The sequence below is a fragment of the Carassius auratus genome, unplaced genomic scaffold, assembly GCF_003368295.1.
Source record: "Carassius auratus strain Wakin unplaced genomic scaffold, ASM336829v1 scaf_tig00013114, whole genome shotgun sequence".
NCBI classification, from domain to species: domain Eukaryota; kingdom Metazoa; phylum Chordata; class Actinopteri; order Cypriniformes; family Cyprinidae; genus Carassius; species Carassius auratus.
The window spans coordinates 944-24,203 of record NW_020524363.1 but is presented as its reverse complement, the minus strand read 5'-3'; the positions used below and the strand labels follow the sequence as shown (position 1 = coordinate 24,203).

At 36.5% G+C, this 23,260-nt stretch overlaps 1 protein-coding gene across 2 annotated transcripts in view; it reads left to right on the top strand.

Moving 5' to 3' along the window:
- The window catches only part of LOC113073859 (paired box protein Pax-7-like), a 32,131-nt gene extending 22,727 nt beyond the window's left edge, over nucleotides 1–9,404 (top strand). For both annotated transcript variants that reach the window (XM_026246608.1, XM_026246607.1), the window contains exons 4-5: nucleotides 5,093–5,342; nucleotides 8,271–9,404. In XM_026246608.1, the coding sequence (XP_026102393.1) occupies nucleotides 5,093–5,342; nucleotides 8,271–8,386 (366 nt within the window). In that variant the 3' untranslated portion in view covers nucleotides 8,387–9,404. The remainder of the gene's footprint in view (nucleotides 1–5,092; nucleotides 5,343–8,270) is intronic.
- Nucleotides 9,405–23,260: the final 13,856 nt, after the last annotated feature.

Sequence of the window (23,260 nt, the reverse complement as noted above, 5' to 3'; positions counted from 1 at the left end):
GTCTAATCCACTCTGGGCTAGATTAAGAGTAGTGTGTGTGTTGGCCGAGAGCCTGGCGAGGGTGCAGAGGCCTGTGCTATCTGCTCTGTTGGCAGGCTGGCCTGAAGGCAAACTCAGTCCTGCTGGAGTCTTTGTACTCTTAAAAGCCCCCTGTCTGACTCTCTCTGCACCCCAACCCCTTCCTCAAATCCTCTCGATCTGTCTGCCATCCCTGCATTTCACTGCTTTTCTTCATTTATCTTTAGTTTGTTTCATTTTGAGATGTTGTTTACCTGTATTTTAGCTCTGTGTTCAGATATAAACAGACATTAGTCGAAGTAGATGTCATGTTTAATTTGATGTATGAACGAGGTCTTGAAAGAGCATATTGTTTGTAATAATGAACACCTTCTAGCATCATAATAGAGGTCAGAAAGTGACTGGAAGTTAATATTTATGGATTTGTATGTGCTTAAAAAAAATCTGAAAAAATAATTACAAAAATAATTTAAAATAAAAACAGCATAAATAAATAAATACAAATGAAAGGAAAAGCTCATTTTTAATATTTTGACTCTGTTTTTAATTTAATATTTTCCATTTAGTGAAAGTTTGAATAATTCTGTTGTTTTTGCCAGTAGTTTTTATCTATGTACAGTCTCATTTTATTTGTAGTTATTTTAGTTTTATTTTATTCAAGTTATACTAAAATAAATGAGAAGACTTGAAATAAAATAAATGTTAAATTAATTATATATATATATACTGTAACAATAAGTAACAATAATGCTTTTTTAATGGTTTTAGTTTTAGTTTCAGTTTTAGTGATCTAAATAATGACCTAATGACCAGAATATTATATTGACTCCAATTTTTGCAAAATGATTTTTAATATTTACATCATCCAGTAATCACAAACAACTGTAAAAGTAATGAAAATGAATCGGTCTAATGCAGAGTGTAAGTAACAGTGATTTGTTGTCTGTTCCAGTATTGCAACAATTAGAGGTTAAAGCAATTTTAATTTGCACAGAAACACTATTTTTAATACTTAATATAGATGAAGTAAGAATTGTTTGCTGTTCCATCTTTCCAATACAAGTTATATATATATATATTATATATATATATATATATATGGTGAAAATGTAAAATTGAGTGCATGTGCAGTTGTAGCATGAGCTTAATGTTTGGTTTTTGGGAAAATTTCCTCTTGAAATGTTGTCATCTGCACCCAACAGATTCCTTTTAACTCCTTAGTTGCCAAGCTGTTTCTCCAGAGCTTGACTAAACACGAAAAGACTCGTCGTACATTTAAAATGGATATAATTTGTCTGTTGAGGAAATTTGAGTGGTATGAAAGAATCCCTTTTAGTGTGTTGCACGTGCACTATTTGTTTATCTGAAAGGATGCACATTGGATCAATTTACAATTCTGCGTTTGTGCAGCCTCAGGCTGGTGGGTCTCAGAAGTTGGAGAATTAATTAGTTTTGTATTATTATTTATGGAGTAATCTATTTGGAGAGAGGAAGGCATTGCCTCTGGGCTGTGTCCTTTAAACACTGGAGCCCTGACTTCCATTATCTACCGAGCACACGACACACAACAAACCAGAAAAGCACTGCTGAAGATATAGTCAAAAACAAAGGAAAGAAATGTATAGTCTACTTGGGGGAGAAGAGAATTCAAGTATGTGAAATGAAGGTTTATTTCGTTTGTGAGCTGTATTATCAGCCAGTGTTTGCCGGAGGTGCTTGTTTTGTGCAGATATGTCACACGCTCCCGTATCAGATTAATAGTCTGAATGATATTGATTTTTGTTTATTTAGCTGCGTTAATGTTCGGGGTGGGTAGATTTGTAATACGATCTCAGCTGGGCTTAATCTTTCCCCTGCAGCGAAGTTCAGCTGCTACGCCACTTTTGGTCAAGGTCACGATGCTCCTGAACGATGTGAAACTATGACAGCTTTTGGGAAGCTGTTGAATTCAGAATAACTCAATTGTGCTCGTATGAATCCTAGACTCCTGAATTTGGTCATAACTATACCTTTCTAAAAGGACAGTTCACCCAAAAGTGAATATTCTACCATCATCTACTCAAATTGTTCCAAACCTGTATGAGTTTATTTCTTCTGTTGAGTACAAATGAAGTTATTTTGAATAATGTTGGTAACCAAACATTTGATGATAGCCATTAGCCGCGTTTGTGCTAGTGCATGCCAGGGCTACTCGTGTTTCCACTTCTGAGGCTTGATAATGCCTTGTCTGGGCTTCCTCGGGCTTTCCCATTTTTTTTCTGCTGAAAAACTTGGGCCAAAGCATTTCAGCTCGGGCTTGAGAAGTCAAGTCTAAATGCTATCACAGTTGTGTATTTATTTTAGTCTCGTGTCTTTATACCTGACTGTCTGATGTTCATATTTAGCTCTACATATGTTTACTGCCAAATTTACTTTATGGTAAACTACTTTAAAGTGTGCTTAAGTGTCAAAACAGTCATGGCAGTGTACTTCCTTTAACAGCCTTTTATTTCATAATATTATGTTTCAGACTTTATTGATGAAATGTTCCCCCCATTTATATTAAGGGTAAATTAGGAGATGTGAATCATTTCTACAATGTGACTTGCATTATAGCAGGTCTTCATCTTAGAAGAAACCAGGAGTGTAACATTAGAAAATGTGATGAAAATAGCTGCTCGGTCTTTCCAAGCGAATGTCCAGAGATTTCCAAAGGAGGTTCTGTTGAGGAAAGCGCTGCTGGAATTTGGTGCTTTATAATTAGAAGCGCTGATAGAGGAGTCAGTCCTGATTGTCTGCTGCTTTAATTTAATGTGCATATAAAGAAGGAAGCAGTGTAATCAAGCTTCAATTAACCGTTGACTAAATCACTCCCACCCCTGCAGCTGCCATCCGCCCCCATCCCACCCCACGGCCCACTCGTGTGGCCACCAACAAGGGCTACTTGTGCTTTCTATTCCCATAATCTGCTATAATCAGGAAACGTATGAATCTTCCAGCCATATGGCCACATCACATGTGTCTCTTATAAAGACACGGCAATGAATCTCCCACTTATGTGGATGCGTGTCACATGTGCACAGAACGGGCTTCCATACTGACAGAATTAGCATGAGGAAACCGCTAACCAGCGTTATGTGTCTGAGGCGCCTCAAGTGCTCCATATTTCCTGCGAGACATTTAGGGAGTATTAATCATAATGTGATTCATTTTCCCCGTCCGCTTGTGCACTCCTCTCCATGTTTTGGCGGTTTGTGCTGATGTCGCCATGTGAACTGTGTTTAAACTCACACGGATACGAGTTTGTGTGTGTCACGTCTGTGTGTGTTTAAGCAGCTCTGGATGCTCTAATTGGTTTAGCAGCCAAAGGGAGTCAAAGGGCAGCATAGCGTATCGAGACTCAATGTGAACCTGATGCTGGGAAGGATGCTTTCCTTCGACGGAGAGGGAAGACCATGTGTGGGGCTTCCTGGAAAAACTCTTCTCAAGCCCCGAACACTATATTTCTTCTTTCGTTCTTATTCGTTTCTTTATCTGTTTTCCTGTTTTTTGACCTTTTCACCAGACCTCCTGCTCCTTGTTGTTTAATGGTCTAAAATAATTCATTTTAAGGTAGAATAGTTTAATTATATATATATATATATATATATATATATATATATATATATATATATATGTGTGTGTGTGTGTGTGTGTGTGTGTGTGTGTGTGTGTGAGATCAGTTGTCGTGTCGATACACAAAGTGCATCTTGTGTTTCATGCATGGCGCCCAGTGTGTGAAATCGTATACAGTAAATGTTTCAAATAGTAGTCTTCTACGTTATTGTCACATGACCTTACTTGGTCTAAGTTGTTTAATTTTTTAATGATTGTGGGTAATTTTTTAATTGCGGTTCTGTTTCATTCCTCAAACTAGGAATGGAGGGTCAAGTCAAGTGCACTGAATTTTGGGGTACAACATTGTGCAGTGTACTCAGATTGCAATCACATTGTGATTAACTTATTAGGTCATTTGAGGCACAGTTTATGCATTTATATTGCAAAAATAGTATGAGTAGTATGCAAATATTCGAGCAGTCATTAATTGAGCCAATGATTGTAAATGCCACAAATAATGCAGAACTCAACCATCAAAACCAAAGAGATAAACGAGCAGCTTGTGCTCACATTAATGTTAGTTTAAGAGCGGGGCCTGAGATCACATACTTGGCTCTGTTGAGGCCGCTGCTCATTATTATTCATGAGCGTGGGGGTGTTTCTGGGGCCTGGGGGCGGGATTATCTTCTCCCTCAGTGCTTGTTGTGCTGAAGGCCTCAGGACAGGGGTCTGTTTGGCACTGCCGCTGGGGTCTGATGGGTCTGGCCTCGCTCCCCCGTCTCTGTCTTTTGCTGTATCACTCTCTCTGGCCTCTGCTAATCACTCTGGGACGCTGGCTGCACTCTGTGCCTGGCACGAATTCACTCTCTTCCCCTCGCTTTGCACTGAGAATGACCAGGCATGTGAGAAGAACTCTTGCTATTATACTGTTTGATAACTGAGAACAATAAATACCTGCAAAAAAAAAGTGACGTGACATTCAGCAAAGTATGGTGACCCATACTCAGAATTCGTGCTCTGCATTTAACCCATCCAAAGTGCGTGTGAGTGTGTTTGTGTGTGTGTGTTTGTGGAGAAAGTGGAAATCAGGGTTAAGCATAAATTAATGTTAGAATCATTCATGCATGTGAAAGTTGACAACATATCAATGTAAACTGGTGATGAAGGATAAATTCACGACTTCTTAGCCAAGAAAAAAATGCTACAAAATGCAACATTTTGTGAGAAAGTGTGACATGCTTAAGAAAAACAAGCAGTGTTTTCTGCAGTCAGCATCCAAAAATAGGAAGAAACAAGTACTGTATTTCATTCAGCAAATACGATTATGTATTCACAAGATTTATTTGAGACACTAGAGGGTGAATGCGATATTCCTCTATAATCTTCTAAAGGTTGCATAAAAAGCAAACTGTGTTTTATTGGTAATTTTACATGCAAGTTGGTTATTCTTGGTTAGAATTAAATTTCTAAACAGCTGCTTCTGTCTCTGTGTCTCTAGGTGATGAGTATTTTGAGTAACCCCAGTGCCGTCTCGTCCCAGACTCAGCATGATTTCTCCATCTCTCCTCTCCACGGCAGTCTGGATGTGTCTAACCCCATCTCAGCGAGCTGCAGCCAGCGTTCAGACCCCATCAAAGGTGTGGACAGTCTGGCCTCCTCTCAGTCCTACTGTCCCCCCACATACAGCGCCACCAGCTACAGCATGGACCCCGTCACTGCTGGATACCAGTACAGCCAGTACGGCCAGAGTACGTAAAGCCCCTCCATTATACACTCTGCATGTGTGTTTACATGTCTCTGATGTGGAAAATGTTTTAGTAAGTCTCGCCAAGTGTGCATTTCATTGAGAAAAAATACAGTAAAAACAGTAAATATGATTACGACTGTTTTCTATGTTAATATATTTGAAAATGCATTTATTCTTGTGATGCGCAGATTAATTTTCAGCATCATTACTCCATTCTTCTGTGTCACATGATTTTCAGAAATCATTCTAATATACTCAGTTGCTGCTAAAGAAACATTTCACATTTTTATTCATGTTGAACATTTATGCAAGTGTCAATGCATTTTTGTGCGCCAGGATTGCTGTAATAAAGTAACAAACATCAAAATGCTGGTCTTGGTTCTGGACAGACAACCCAAAATGACCTACAATTTGTTTTGTATTTTATATAATTGTAGTTTATAGCTTGCTTTTGGTGCAAAAGTCATTTACAGTAGCTCAAATTACTCAATTTAATTGTTTTCCATAAACTGTTGTCAGTGATTTTGTTTAAAAGAATTTACTAATTTTATTCAGCAAGGAAGCATTTCATTTATCAAATGTGACTGTAAATATTACAAAAGATTTCAAATAAATGCTGTTCTTTTGAACTTTCTATTCATCAAAGATTCCTGAATTTTTTTTATTATGATTTCCACAAAAAATATATATTTAGATGTAATAAGCACCATTATTAATAACTGAATACCCAAAATAACTGATAATAACTGAGCAGCAAATAAGCATATTGGAATGATTTCTGAATGATCATATGACGATGAAGATGCTGAAATTTACCTTTGATCAAATGAATAAATAATACTAAAAAATGTATTATTTAAAGTTGTAATAATATTTCACAATGTGAGTGTTTTGGCTGTATTTTTGATCAAATAAATGCAAGCACAGCACATGCTGATCTTTTCAGTGGGGAAGCCATTACAGTTTAGTCACACTGATGCTCTGTGATTATTGGCAGTTATAGTTCATTTCCTCTCTGAGGGTGAGCCGAGCCCCTCGCTGACCATCTCAGGACGCTTTGACCCCTTTGCCCATCAGAGCAGGGCAGACACATGCTCCTGATAAACCCCAGCACCGGCCCCGGGCTCCTCTGTTAGTCACAGAACTCTTCCCTCGACTGGGAAACGGTTACTTCAAAGCCCACTTTAACACCCCGAGGGTCCTAATGTCCTTCACCTCACACACACAAACACACACGAGCTTCAGGGCAGGAAAGAATTGATTGATTGATTGAATTAACATAATCAGAGGCTGATGTTGTCACAAAAGTCACTGGCTTCCATCTACATGTATACGTCTCACACACCTTCAGATATTGTGTCCAAACTTTTAAATGGTAGTTTGAGAATAAAATCATTCCGATAACTGTAGGTTATCTAAATCAAACAGAACTCTCTTTAAGGATGTCTTCAAAGGTTAAAATGGTGTGTTTATGGTGTGTCTGCAGTGAGATGTGTGTGTGGGAGTGTGAAGTAGTGTCAGGTCCATCAGAGGGTGCAGGAGGGTTGATTGAAGAGATCTGACGAGCGAATGTCAGGTTAATTATGAGTAAGATTGAGAGGACTGATCTGTTTAATGAGTCAGATGAGAGAGCTGCTGAAATTGAGGCCAGTATGAAGCATGAAATCTCAAATGCTCAGAGTAATAAAGACTGGCACACACACACACACACACACACAGAGAGAGAGAGAGACAGAAGCTGAATGAATGACACCAGGCATTCTCCTCTCTCTGCCTTCCCTTTATAGCTTATATTTTATCTTCTCTTAATCTTTATTTGTGTAATTTGTTGAATACTTTTAAAAGTCAGAAGTTTAAAGAAGTGACTAGTGACTATTAAACATGTGATACTGTGCTACACTTGTGAGGGATTGTGTCAGTATGCAGTGATGTTTGAATCACAAATGAGTCAGTTCAGTGAGTCAGTTCAGTTCTGTTAATGATTTGTTTAAATCAGTGTTGTTGTCCCTGTTATCTAAAACTATAAAAAATTGTTTTGCCTATTGAACTTTAGCTGAAATAAATTAAAATCCAAATATAACTAATTTAATATAAGCTTTAAATTAAACTTGTTTATTTCAGCTTGTTACCAAAGCAACATTTCTAATTTTCTTTTGAAGCTTAAGTTGAAGTAGCTATTAAAATGAATGAAAAATAAATAAATTATATATATATATAAATATATTGTTAATATATATATATATATATATATATATATATATATATATATATATATATAATAACAATTTATTTATGAAAAAATTAAACACACTCACACACACACACACACACACACACACACACACATATATATATATATATATATATATATATATATATATATATATATATATATATATATATATATATATATATATATATATATATATATATATATATATATATTTGTTTTTTGAAAATATACAAATAAAAACTGCTTTAAAATAACTACTTCTATAATAAGATATAAATATTAATAAAATAAAATGAATACATGAACTGATTCAAGTGCACAGGAGTATGTTTGGGAGTAAACCATGCTGAAACCATAAATAAGTATTTTTTTAACTCCATTGTTTATGGAACTGTTTCTTAAAATCACAATAAAGTCTTATTTATGGTAAATGCAACTAATGTAAATAAAAATACACCTAAAAAGCTATTTTGACCACACAGTCTTCAGGACCAGCATGTTCTATTTTATAAAACATTAGTAAATAAAAGTGCAATGCATGTACATTTGAATAAGTTTTTGAACCAGTTCATAGAAACAAACCATTTTGAACAATGAATGCATTTCCAAATGCTTTATTAATGCTTAAATTGGTGTGAGATTGCTTTCATGTGGAATGTCCTGCTCATGAGAATGTGTTTGTGTCGTTTCCTCCAGCTGCTGTGGACTATCTGGCCAAGAACGTGAGTCTGTCGACTCAGAGAAGGATGAAGCTGGGCGATCATTCGGCGGTCCTGGGACTTCTGCAGGTGGAGACGGGACAGGCTTACTGAGTTTGACCACTACGAACACCCCTTCACACGCTCTGAGATGCACAACCAGCTGGAGCTCTTTGCTGCATCTTCTCTGCTTTTCAAGAAACTCTTGCCATTCCATCTGACGTGACCTTCTCATGATTGTGGGCTCTCACGTGGACAAGAGGACCATGAAATAGATACAGGCACATCGTCAGATGCCCCGTACTGCAAAAATGCATTCCGAGCCATTTCCAAAATGTCCTTTCACCCCACTGTGCATAATCTTGTATGAATCTCAGTGTAATTATAACGGATTGTTTTCTATCGATATTGTTATTACCATTGCCCTTACAGTTGTTGTAATTCTGATTATCGTAACTATTGTTTCGTTTCGTTGTTTCAAGATCCACACGTAGCATTTTTTTTACAAATTCAAACCCGAGGTTTTTTACGTGAAACGCTAGCAGTGAGCTAAAAAAGGTGGATCGAGTGTGTGTGTTGAAAGTGTGACTGCTGGTTTTTCACTTTCAAGCCGTAACGTTCCTGAGCGATTTGACCTTCTCTGCCTTCATATTTCACTTGATATTCCATGCAAACTTGGCCAGTCTGTGGAAAGTCTGGCTTTCTGCTGGGAATTAGTGTTTTTAGAGGACCAGTGATTTCTCCTTCACTCAGATGCCTGTTTTAACTCAGCGATCATCTGGGGGAAAGAAAACGGCATTGTTTGGATAGAGGATTTAGAAAGTAATTTTCTAGAGAGAAGCAACACTTTGCCCTCAAACTAGAAGACAAAAAAATTAAAGTTTCAAACATTCATATTATATGTTATTGAGTTAGGAAATGCAAACATTTTTACCATTCCATATAGATAATACAATTTACTTGTATTAACTAAGTTAAAAAGTGCACGTGAATTTTAGACCAAGTACAAAAGTGTTTAAAAGTTTGGGGTTAGTATGATTTTTTTTATATATATTTCTGAAAACGTATTTTTAATCAAAACTGCAATAAAAAGCAGTTAATATTATTATAATAAAAAAAACATTTTTTTTAAAGGTTTAATTTATTCCCATGATGCAAAGCTGTATTTTCAGCATCATTCCTCCAGTCTTCAGTGTCACATGATCCTTCAGAAATCATTCTGATATGCTCAAGAAACATTTTCGATTATCATCCATGTTTAAAATACATGTCGTGCTTTTGAGGAAACCATGAAACAATTTTTTTTCAGGATTCTTTGATGAAAAGAAAGTTCAAAAGAACAGCATTTATTTAATATTATAAATGTCTTTACTTCATGTCAATTTATTGCATTTTTGCTAAATAAAAAATCAGACTGACCCTATACTTTTTACATTTTGACAACATTCCATACGTTTATGCCTATGACCAGATTACAGAGGTGACCAGTCAAATAATCCATCTCTGCCTCTTTCTTACTTTCTCTCTGGTTTTCATTTTCTTTCATTTTCAAAAACACATGCCAGGGCTCATGTATTTAACATCTTGTGCATTCACAAGTTTGTACAAAAAAATAAAATAAATACCTTGTGAAATTGCAACATTTGTGTAGCACTCCCAGGTCACATTTTGACACATAGATGGAACTGTACAGTAGATGAAGCAGATTGTTTATTGTTTGTTTATTAAGAATATGTTTTATACTAAAACAGCAGAGGTGTTGTGTGGTAGATTAAGCAGGGGATATGTATAAGTCTTATATTGTAATTTTGTGTTTATATTTACTGCTTTTGTTTCTTGCTTTCACTAGTTATTATGTATCATTTTTCTTAGGATTCAATGTGAGAAGCTCTCGGTGAAAGACAGCCACGCTTAAAACTTAATGAAAGGTGAATCATACTGCTTATGAATCCTAGCTTCAGATTTGCTCTGCTTAAGAAAGATTACATTCGTGGATCCGTAATAAAGATCAAAGTGACTAATGGCTCATTTAACGGACTGTGGGAAACACAGCAGTGTTTGGTGCTATAACGGACTGCTTCGGACTCAATAGATTCCTCAACGAATCTGCGAGTGAACGTTTCACTGGATGCATTTAAGGCAAAACGGACTGTAAAACAAAACACTTGACCCAAACCCGGTCCTCTTCCCTTTCAACTGTCGATATCTTCTTTGAATGAGCAATGAAAACACTTCTAGTAGCCTATAGATCATCCATGGCTAACACCTTTGTTAATCAACATTTGGATATTAAAAATATTCCCCTCCGGGACGTCAAACTGGGCACCTGCTTTCGTTAGCATTTGTGTTTATGCTTTCCTCCCATTTCCTTTCAGCATGTGTGTATGTTACCATGGTATAATTTATTCTGTTGTATGAAGTAGTAGCTTTAGTGGGAACCTTGTATTTGGTATTTACTACCTTCAGCCTGTTGGTGTCTTTACTGTAACACTGGCGTAAATGTTATCAATTAAAGATCTAAAACTGACATGAGGCTCAAACGCCCAGTTTCCAGAGTTTGTCTTTTATAGTAGCCATACTTTTTATTGATTTGACAAAATAATGAAAGGTTTGACTACAGTTTGAAAGCTGGACTTTTTATACCTTTTTATATGTGTCAAGCTTTCCTATGATGCAGTTTATAGAGTGCAAGGAAAGTTGGTACTGAGGAGAACTTTGAAATGGTACAAGATGCAAAACATTTCTATGATAAGGGTTCTTAGTTTTGTTTTGTTACTGTATGTTTATAATAACTGAAACACAGAAGATACCTAGGCTGTGTCTCCCAAAAACCTAACTAGATTATAAAAACAATTTCCAAACCAATGGTCTCTACTATTTGAAGTCTCGATCCGAATCAAATGATTCGCTATTCGATTCGAGGGCTTCGAAACAGTGAATCATTTTGCGACGCAATCGTTTAACTGATCATGAGTTTCGAAAAGCTCTTTTTCACCCATCATTTTACTAGCTTTTTAAAATCATTACAAGCATGCTGATATTCAAAAATGAATGGCTCCTTTGATATTTTATGGAATCGCTTGAACTGAATAATCGAAGTAACGAATTTGAATCAATCCAGCATAAATGACTCACTAAATTGAATCTCTTTGTCTGTTCCTCTTTCCTCGTCTTCAGTTTACACGACCCTCAGCACTACTACTGGCTTAGCTCGATAGTTTTAGAAAATTAACTGAAATAAAGCATTCTTCTACTACTGAAACACCATTAATATGACACGCTGCAGCTCAAAATGCATGTTAGATGGAAACTGTGCATTATGATCGAGTTTGTAGCTTAAGTGACTATATCTGAAATACTTTGAGCACTATAGTTCAGTTGGTGGCAGTTCAATAGGAAATCAGCTGAAAGCATCCAGTAAACGTTGAATTTATCAGTTTAGCCTATATTATAATAAATATTTAAGAAATTATTATTGTATCTGATTGTATTGCAGTGATAGTCGATGTAAAAAGAGCAAATGGGAGAGGCAGATGAACACAAAACTTTATCACTAAACTTTAACATTCAGCTGAACTGTGCTCGAAATCTTGGAAACACTTCTGCAATTTATTAAATACACAATTAAATTTGTGCAGTTTTCTAATGTATTCTCCATTAACTTAACAATATTATTTCGGATGCGGACGAAATTACAACAACAACAAGTGTAACACACAGCACAGTATACACAGCTGTGGTGTGATTTATCTTGCCATTGTCTAGCTATGAGATTCCTCCTCACTGTCTGCTTTGGCCTGGACTCTTGTGGCAGACGCTGTCACACAGGAACTGCTGGTATGCTGATGGCATTGCTAGAAATCCAAACCAAATGATACTAAAACCAGCTGCTGCTGTCACAACACCGGCATGCTGGACATTTATACACACTGTAGGTGATTTTTTTTGTTGATCATGCTCATGATAACTCAATGCAACCATTGCTCCTTTCTGATCAACTTAAAAATAATGCATTGAATGTTTATTCATCACCAGATAGTTTCACATAACTGCTCCTTTCTGAAACTTAGTAAGCTGCTTTGTTTTCATAGCCAGCTACTTTCTAGGAGATTATCATATCTGAAATATATAGAAATACATTTCTAAACTTACGTAAAGCCATGAGTGACAGATTTGTAACGCTCTACAAAAGCATCAACTCTGCACAATAGTGCTCCTTTTGTGAGCTAAACAAGACTCATAAAGTTTGCTGTTATCAAAAAAAGATTTTTTTTTTTATTGCAATATTGTGTCTATATTTGTCCAGTATTTAACATAATGCAATTATTTCTCTCAAACGATTCTGCTGAAGCCACTAAAAGGCTGAAATACACTACACAACATATGCACGATTTGCAATGTGGACAAGCTGACACAAAACACACAAACAAAAATCTGGGGTAATCGAAGTTGACAGATTTCAGATTTTGACAGTGTATGATGGGCACAGATATAGGTTTTGTAGCTTCAGTCAGAACAGATCAAAAATGTTTGTCAAACTTCCAAAATTCAAAGAACACATTGTTTTTATTCGTCACGTTTCTCCTTTTGTTTGTTGTGTTCAGAACATCTTGATAAGTCTGTTAGTGTGTGATCCTCGGTCCATCAGTCTATGTTTTTCTCTGCGACCATTTACAGCAAGTGAAAGTCCTGAATTCTCAATTATATAATACTTTGTTCAGATTCATGCATGTGGTCACAAACCAAAATGTTCATATAATAAAATCTTTTCAAGATATATTATTTTTGCTGTGCAAAATAAATCAGCTGTAAGTGAAAGTAAATGATCTGCAAAGCTGTAAAGCCAAAAGTGCACAATAAATAAAGTTATTGTCTCCAAAAAGAAAGAATCGACTCTGAACAATCTAAAGTCATCACTATTCAAACAAGTCATCAGTTGTATCTGGACTGGGCAGGGGGCAACTTTTGGTTTCATACTCTCAGCAACCAATAATTAATTGCACAAAAACACATTTTATATCCATGATGTAAACCAATATTCCTTGTTTATTTGTAGCTGCAGAAATCATATTTATTAACGTATCTCTAAAGTACCTTGTAGAACGTCAGTCCTTTGTGATTCATTTGGTTTTGCAGAGCATAAATCTTTAGGGTGAGCAGGTTTTTTATCCTCTTGACATGATTGCGTTAAGGTCTTTATACTTCACAATATGCTTTTCATCCTATATGATTTGTCGTCAAGCTTTCTTGAATGCATGTGTGAGATGTTTCAAGTCTTTTCTGGATTAAGCTAAATCCGATCCTCCACCTCTGTCACTGTTCTCTCTTCACCTTTCTCCCTCCACGAGGCTCCACCCAGTCGACCGTGTGTCCTCGTCTTTGTAACCCTCTCCTCTCTCGCCTTTCGATCCCGTAATTGATTGACTACAGGAGGAGGATTCGACGAGACCCACAAGAGCCAATTCCCCTCGCTTCTCTGGAGAGGTTCTGATAAAGTGCTGGGCTGTATATGTGGTCCCTTCACCAGACGTATGGTCATTGAAGGTGGCTATGAGCCACGGTGGCTTAGCCGCAAGCTTTCTCAAGGGGGCCACGAACTTGTGTCCTGCCGGTAATGGGCTTGTTTAGATCAGAGGGATGGAAATGAAACTCTTGAGCCGTGGAGAGGAGGATGCCGGTGGATTCCTATCTCCCAGGAGGCAGGCCTCACGGTGAGAGGCATCTGCATAGGCCGAGCGGGCCGTGCTAGAGGAGGGACGATAGATTCGGATCTCATTTAAGAGAGCTAGCGGTGAGGAAGCAGGACCAGACAGGCATGGAGAATGAGGAGATTGATGGACCTGGCCCAGCGAAAGCCAACAAACAGAGTAAAGGACAGTTTAATGAAGCCATTTTTTCCGCACTTCCAAGACACTTCAGGAAAATAAAGACCATCAAAATATAACCAACATCAGCAAAACGTTTCAAAGTTTACTCTTGGCTCATAGACATTGTTATGTTTTATTTAAGTACTTTTGTCTGAGATAATAAACTTTTGATTACATAATATATAAAATTTTAGATGTCTTGAGACTTTCATTTAAGTATGAACTTTGTCTCAGATGCTTCTCCTAATATTCCTTTTTTTTTTTAGCTCATTTCTTGACTATTCCACATCTAATTTAGACTTCTACAACAAAATGAGTACAAGATCATTCGAACAAAAGTTCTTGTGTATTACAAACCTTGCTGAATGAAGTAATCTCCAATATATGACTAAAAGTAATGCAAATAAATATTTTACTGTTGGCCAAATTCTCATAAAAAAAAATCTGTCACTTTTGTACCTTTAAGATACTAATATGCAGATATAATATTCGACATGGACCCTTAAGCTACAAAGATAAACCTTTTAAAAAGGTACCACCAGTCCCATATACTAAAACTGTCATAATGCTGCTCACAACTTAAGCTCCACTCTTTGGCATATGTGTGTGTGTGTGTGTGTGTGTGTGTGTGTGTGTGTGTGTGCGCGCGTGCGTGCATGCGTGCGTGTGTGTGTAAAACCCATTTAATTATACTTAATTGCAACATTTACTTTCCAAATCCAGTTCCGTCCAATGCTGGGAACTAAATAATCCATGGTCCAGTTTCAGTTTTTAAACAAATATAATTTGCTTGAATTTAAATGAGTGAATGCAAAACAATTATTGAACATTTTGTCAAAGTGATGTGGTATTTTATGTGTTTTCAAGCAAGTTGAATGAAGGGGGAGACTTGTTCATGTTTAAACTGCAGTTTAATTGGGATTTTGAAAAGTTTGTTAGGTTACTATTAGTTTGCCGAGTGAACCCTTACGAAAGGAAAATATATTTACCAATATATTTCTTAAAATATATTGTGATATATTGTAATATATTATTTTCCCTTTTTATTTTCTAATATTTTATATATTTGAATACATTTAATAATATATTGATGATACATATATTATATAATATATTGCAAAATATACAAATAATTGCTGCTTTCAATATATTGCAATATATTGGAAAAAATAAATATATATAAGAATATATGCCTAATATATTACATGATATTTTCCAAAATACTGCAATATATTTTTGTTTCATATGGGAAGATCGTGGGTTTGGGACAGGTAGAAGTTTGCTTTTGTGTTTGTTAAGAATAACACTGTTTATCATAGCTATTCCTACTCATTTGTGTTGCTTTAATCTTCACGTATATTGAGTACAATGGTGCATACAACTAGTAATTCAAATACAGTAGTTGCCTTTTTTTGACAATAGCTATATTTATCTTTCAAGCTGGTACTTTGGCAAATCTGAGCACAGCTTGAGGTCTTTTCTAAAACTCTCCTTATGCTCTCCATTTAATCTCATTGATGTTTAGACCATGATAGCCTCCCAAAGAGATCTCATTTGTGATTTTTCCCCTATAGGATGCAAAAAAACAACAACAAATCAGCATGGTATATTTCTTGGCCGTGTCTCTTTATATCTACATATATATGTAAGAAAACGAGGGTTTAAAGAGCCACAGAGGACCTGATCCTGGCAGATCACACTGGAGGTGTTCTTCTCTGAGGCTTATGTGTCTTAAGAGAGCTGCGCTGTTTCTGACTGTCATGGCTGTCACAGTGAAAGCTCTTACGGAGACCCGTAATTCTCTAAATCCTGTAATTATTCTGAGATACATAATGTACCTGCGCCGTGGCCCGTCTGACGGCCTACTTTGACTCCGGCTTTGCACAGACAGAGGCCTCTGTAAGCTGGGATTTCAGTCTCATCTTTGGCAGCGGGAGATCTCCTAAAGAACATCTTCCAATATTGCTTTTTTATGTAAGGCCTTAAATTTGCAAAAGCAAGTCGAATTAAGATATTTCAAGTCGATTCGTTTTGAATGTGTCATTGTCATCTCAGGATAAGTCTTCGGGAGACCCGCCGCTGTCTTACTTTGTCCCATCGTTGAAGTCGAGTGCATCTTCAACTTCTAAAGCAGAGCTTGAAGAAGTTCTCCACTTCCTGTGCGCCTCAGCTCGAGTTCAGCACGTCACGTATCACATATGCATGTCGGGATTGTTTATTTTTCCTATTCTGTTCTTCACACGGATGGCATCACACACCTCTCTCCTCTGTAGATAAGCGGTTAGCACAAGAATAAAGCGCCACTGAAGTTGGGAATCTGAGAGATGGTTCGCCGCGATAAGGCCGCTGTGAAGCCAGGTTTGATTTACATATAAAAATCTGTGCACGCTTGGCTTTCAGACTAATTAATATTAATAACTAAAATGCAAATGAGCTCAGACAGAGGAGGCCCGAACGGTAGAACAAACCGGGGTTTTGTTCGGGATTCACACATAAGCCTCTTCTGAACGTAAGAGGGCCGCTAACAGCCGTAACGCCGGGGCATAGAGCGCAATACACAGAGACAATTTTTCTAGATAATAGCCTATCACGCAGGATACAATTTAAATTAAAAAATGCAATTTTCACCTTGAAATGAACAAATGATTACAATTTCTATACAAATTAAGGCATCCAGGCTGTGGCTCAGTGCAGCGCCAGGGCCATGAAACTTGACATAATTGCCATGAAATACATTTTCAAATATTTGTATTTTGTCCAGCGCTTTAAAACATGCCACTCTTGGCTTCTGTGGGTGTGTGATCTTACCTTCTGGTGGAGAAAAAAAAATAAAAACATAAAAAAGAAGAGAAAATCATCAGAGATAAAAAGCTCTTCAACGGGGAAGATAAAATGTGTAGAAGTGGAGCAAAGCACACACACACACACACACACACACACACTGAATAAGTCTCTGCAACCCCTGTGGCTATCTCTAAAAGCCAAATTATGGTTTCTTATCAAGGCAATCATATCTAGCAGTTATCTGCCGCAATGATAGACACCCTCTCCTCCCGATATTTCATTCTCTCTCAATGTTTCTGTCTGAGCACTTATTTATTTGTGGTCAGGGACAGCATTTGGAAAAGAAATAATTGTGGAGGACAGCCAGAAGTTTCTCTGATCTTGAACTTTAGAGGCTCTTTCAGATGACGGCAGATAAGTTCCTCTGTTTGCTTAAGGCATCTATAGAGTAACGGGGCCAAAATTTTTTCTGTCTCGTTTTTTTTCTATCATTTTCTTTTATTTGTTAGTGTATGCATCATGGTTAATTTTTCATCAGATTTCTTCAATGCATTTTTTTTTCAGAATTAACTAAATGTGAGCAAAAAACATTATAAATAAAACAAAATATGCTTCATGAAATCATATACACCTCATTTTTAACATAAAAATGGGTGCTGCCCGTTGTAACAGGAACCTGGAGTTTTGCACATAAACAAAAAACAGGGTGGATAGAGAACGTCATCATACTGGTTTATAGGAATAGTTCATCCCAAATTATTTAGTCTTGTAGTCATTTCAAACATATCTGACTTTATTTCTTTTGTGAAAAACAAAAGTAGATGTTAGGTAAAATGTTCATGCTGCTCTTTTCCATACAATAAAAGCATGACGTATTACAAGGAATATAAAGCCATGCAGTAGTTCTGTGTTAGAAAAAGACTTCATTTTAAGTTGCTAATTGATGCAAAATCTCTTAAATCCAACTTAAATTCCATCAATATTTGAACTCCTTGCAGCCAACATGGAATAGAATAAAATAAACGACAAATTAAAAAAAATACTAACTGAAAATGTATTTACAAAGAAGATTACACAGATATATTTAAATGGTCTGTAATGAAAAAAATATGCTTTTTGCAGCCAAATGATGTAGTTACAAGAGTCTAATTAGATCATACTAACCAGCCAAAGCATGACACTTTAATTTTCATGTCTTGTAACTAATGAAGTTGCACCCAATGCAGAAATACAAATGATATTTCATAGCTGTGTGGCATAAAACAGTCAGGCCAGTATTTCATTTTGTTTCTCTGCTTTGAAAAAACACAAGCGTCTGATCACAGAATTGTAGTTTTTGGGGTGAATTAATCTATAGCGCTTTTGTATTTCTTGAGTCTGTGTTGTTATTTATTATATTTAAACTAATGTAAATAAACTTGATGTAGACTGCTTCTTCATTCACTGCTGAGATGGTGAATCTCCGGGAGTTGTTTCTATCTCCCCTCCTCCTCTTCCTTATCACATGATTGGACAAAATCGACTAAACTCTGACAGTGATGTGGACAGCGGGCCCATTAAATCCCACTCTGCTCCCTCCCTCCTCTTTTCTATTCTCCTCGTGAAGAAGATTCTGTCATCCAGAGATGCACATCAGATTTCAATAGCTGACCTCTTAATGCCCGGGGTCAGCAACGCACCGGCAACAATTTCACACTGAAGATGAAAGGGAAATGAACAGGCAGGACGCCGGGCTGACCGAGAGGCCCTGACCGGGCGGAGAAGTGAGGTCCGAGCTGCTCCAGTGCACTCAGAGCTGAGGATGGAGGGGCGAGGGGTGCTGACCTCCATGATGCTAACACCAGGACAGGAGAGAGCAACTGATGGGCCTTTGAGAGCCACAGCAGGGGAACAAACCTCAGTATGGTGAAAATCAGCTTTACTGCTGAACTGAAACATTTTAAAGTCCTTATCATATCTCATACAGCTTTCCTATAGCTCAGACAGTAATGTTCGGTGCTAACAATACCAAGGTCATGGGTTCAATTCTCAGGGAAAACAAAAACTGGTCAAATTTGTAACTTGAATGCAACTTACGTCACTTTGGATATACTGTATATGTAAATGTGTTTTAGGATAAACACTTTTTTAAAGATGGAAAATATTTTCTCTTGTTACCACAATGTTTTTGTCTCGTATAAAAATCATGATATAATTCGATTAGTTTTCAGTATCACTTTCCATTCTTTTAGTCTCTGGCTGCATCCTCAGTTGAGAAGTTACAAACAAGTTAAAATAGACGGGCAATTTCTGACAAGTACAGATTATAAAAATAAATAAATAAATACATAATTAACATATCAATTACATAATCTGAAAACTAAGAGAGAAATGTGGGAAAACGTCATCCTTTTATTCTCTGGTTGCATCCTCAGTTGAAGTTACAAACAAGTTAAAATAGACGGCCAATTTCTGACAAGTACAGATTATATATAAAAAATAAAATAATACAATATTAACATATCAAGTTACATTATTCTGAAATCAAAGAGAGAAATTTGGGAAAACATCGGTAGTATTCCTTTAACAAAAGTCAGTTCCTTAATCACATCATCATCCAGGAAGTGACACCATTTTGGAGGGAAAACAACCACACAAACTAAACAGTAAGTATGTGCAATATTATGAATTCTCTGCTGTTTTTTGGTGTTAATTTTGGATCAATTAAACATTTCATCCTGCTTGATAAATATGTACTGAATGGCTGTGATGACATCACACACAAAAAAATAGATGAATATATCCAAATTAATTTCAAGTTGATTATAAGCGGTCAGCACTTCATTTAAAAGTCTTAGAAGTTGAGTCTGCAAAAAATATTGCAGTGCTTTCATTGCATTTTTTCACACTGGACATCAAAAGTGGATTGTGTGAATTGCATTGTGTGATATGAAATGTCATGCAAGGAGCTCTAAACATGTACTGCACATTCTGGCAAATGCAATCCAGTTTTTTGTATGATAGGTATTCATATGTATCAAGAAGTCTGAATCACTTTAGTGAAATGGTTCATTCAGACGAGTCATTTAAGTTGACTCAAATGAACTGAATCATCACACGACATGTTTTTTACACAGTGTTTTTCATGTGTATTTATTTTGAAATAAATGTTAAGTTTATAGTACATTAAGAAGATTTATTTAAATAATGTGCATAGATGATTTCCTCACAAAGAGCAATAGTAATATTGATGCATGCTGTAGAAAGTAAAAAGCAAATAGTGCATTAGATAAAATATTAAAAGTAACAATCACTAAACTGAATACTAGAAAATAAAGCAACTAATCATTAAGAATATAGTTTTATTAAGTGTTTTTACCCTACAAAGACATGGGTTTAAATGCCTTACTCATTGGAACTTTACTGATAACTTGTGGTTCACTTTGTGTGAGAACTGAATCATTAACCTTAGCTTATGAATTCAAATTAAATCCTTGTTCTGACTTAAACTCATATTAAAGTAGACTCAAGTATGGACATTTTTTCAATTTTCTCATATTATACATTTTATTTCTAATTTCATATGTCATTTGGAAAAACTGTGTTTAAAATGTGTGTGTGAATGGTCAGGTGGAATTGTTGGCATGCAGACTGTCATGTAATGCCTGTGACATCCCTGATTCTCCACAGATGCTGAGGCAGGGGATCCATTCACACGTTTAAAGCCACACGGAGGGGGTCTTGAGAGCTGTCAGGGGGCATTTAGCTTGTGATCTGCCCACAACAGTGAGGTCAGTTGATTGCTTGTGGCTGGGTTGTTTTACTGGATCTGAAGCTTGTGGAATTGCTGCAGTGGTTGTTAACAGTGTTAGGGAGCTAGTTTAAAATTATGGCTTACCTAACAACTCCTTAGCACATTTAAAAATAATAATAATAAAAAATGACCTACAGTATTTAAAATAAATCTTTATTGGCATTGATGGTTCCATGTGCCAAATTCCTTAGAGCAGAAAAGGTTTTAAAAAAATATTTAAATGTTCTTCAAAATAATAATAATAATAATAATAAAAAGGTTGTTTTAGAAACGGTTCACTGAAATGGTCTTCGGGGAACCAAAAGTGAATGGCATTGATGCAAAAATATTCCCTTTGGAATTTTTATTTTTAAAGCAATAGTTCATAAAAAAATTACATTTGCTGAAAAGGTACTTACCCACAGGCCATTCAAGATGTAGATGTGTTTGTTTTTGTTTTTGAGATTTGTAGAAATGTAGCATTCCATCACTTTCTCTCCAACGGATGCTCTGCAGTGAATGGGTGCCGTCAGAATGAGTCCAAACAGCTAATTAAAAACATCACAATAATCCACAAGTGATCCATAAATCCATAATGCTTCCTTCAGTGAAAAAGTCCATCTCCTGTTGTCCTCTCACATAAAAATCGGTTTTCACTTGTAAATGATGCTTGGTCTGTGCATATTTCTCTCCTGGTTCAGGTGAGATAACTTTTTCATTGGAGAAAGCAGTATTATTCAAAGAGGGTCCTTTTTATCAGGACCCAAAGGTTTGAACTTGAAAACATCTGAATGATGTATCTGTTTCTTTCAAAGATGCATCTTTTCTCTTCTCAAGACATTAACTGATGGACTGGAGTGCTGTGATGTTTTTATCAGCTGTTTGTACTCTCATTCTGACGGCACCCATTCACGGCAGAGCATCCATTGCAGAAGAAAGTGATGGAATGCTACATTTCTCCAAATCAGTTATTGATTTGATTTTGACAATCCTTAACCCTTAATCCTTAACGTTTGTGTGTAACTTGCACTGCTGTGTTTGTACTATATCCATGAAGTCCGAGATGTGTGTTATGTATATATGTGTGTATATTTTTTATTTTATTTGTGTTTTTAGCAGCTCTTCAGTCATTTCCCTACAGTATTCGATGTTCCCTGCATTCTGGTCACCATAAGCAGTCATTCAAAAGGCCATGAGTGCTGTCTCTCTCTCTCTCTCTCTCTCTCTCTCTCTCTCTCCAGGGGGGAAGCCACAGAGAGACTCCTTATGCATTCATGAGGAGAGTGGAGGATAAATAAAAAGGTTCATTACCACGCTAAAGTGTTACTAATGATATGTACCTGCCACCCAGCACCTCCGAAAATCTAATGTGACACAGTAGAATGGAAAATCTATTCCGCCGCAGTGAGCCACCAGTGGTGCCGCAGCGGGCTGTATGGAAATTTCCCACAGCCCTCCCCTCCGTTTGTGTCTGTCTCTAACCAATATTTACAATTCCGCTACTATAATGTCCTACCAGGCCTTTTATGCCGCTGTCACGACCTTCATATTAGCTGAAAAATTGGTCTTTTCAAACTTAGCAGGGAGCGTCTCTCCCGACCGTGGATGCAATGCTTGGGTGCACAGCATGGGGGCATCATGGGAAGGTTCCTCGACCCCCTGACCAAGCCTTGCTCTTTAGAGGTGTCTGTTTCTGTTCATCTGATATAGAAGGAATAGATCTGCTCTATTCGTGTTTTAATGAGAAAAACTCCTAGTTAAAGGAACACTCTGACTTTTTGGGACTTTAGCTTATTCACAGTATCCCCCAGAGTTAGATAAGTCCATACATACCTTTTTCATTTCTGTGCATTCTGTAAGTGTTATTCGAGGCACCCACCGCTAGCCTAGCTTAGCACAAAGACTGGATGTAAATGGATAATGGTAGCATAGTAATCCCAATAAGTGACAAAATAATGCAAACATTTTCCTATTTACATGTTGTGATCTGTATAGTCACAGCGTGTACAAATAACAAGGCTATATGAGACAGAGACCATTTTTAATCGTATAAATACTGGGAACTATATTCTCACTAGGCGTAGGAGCACAGCTAATGTTACTTTGGCGGAGTGATTAGCGCAGTGTTCCTTTAAGAATATACACGTATGCATTTAAAGAGACAAATCCTAGACACATGATGACATGCAACATAGCATCTTATTGAATTTAAATGATAATCGCCACATTTATGAATTTCAATAACAATAGTGCTTTGCTTTTATGGTTACTTAGTAAAATAGTTATGTTTCAAGTCTGTGTGATAATCTGGGTTCTAGATTTGAATTTGTTTGGAATCAGTCAAGACTTTAATTAAAATTATTACATTTTACAATTATTATTATTATTACAGTAAGAGTTTTCTAGTATAATATATTTTAATATGCAGTTTTTTCTGTGATGAATTTTCAGGAAAGTTCAAAAGAATAGCATTTATTTCAAATAACAATCTTTTGTAAAATCATAAATGTCACATTTGTTCAATTTAATGGCATCCTTGCTGAATGAAAGTATTCATTTCTTTAT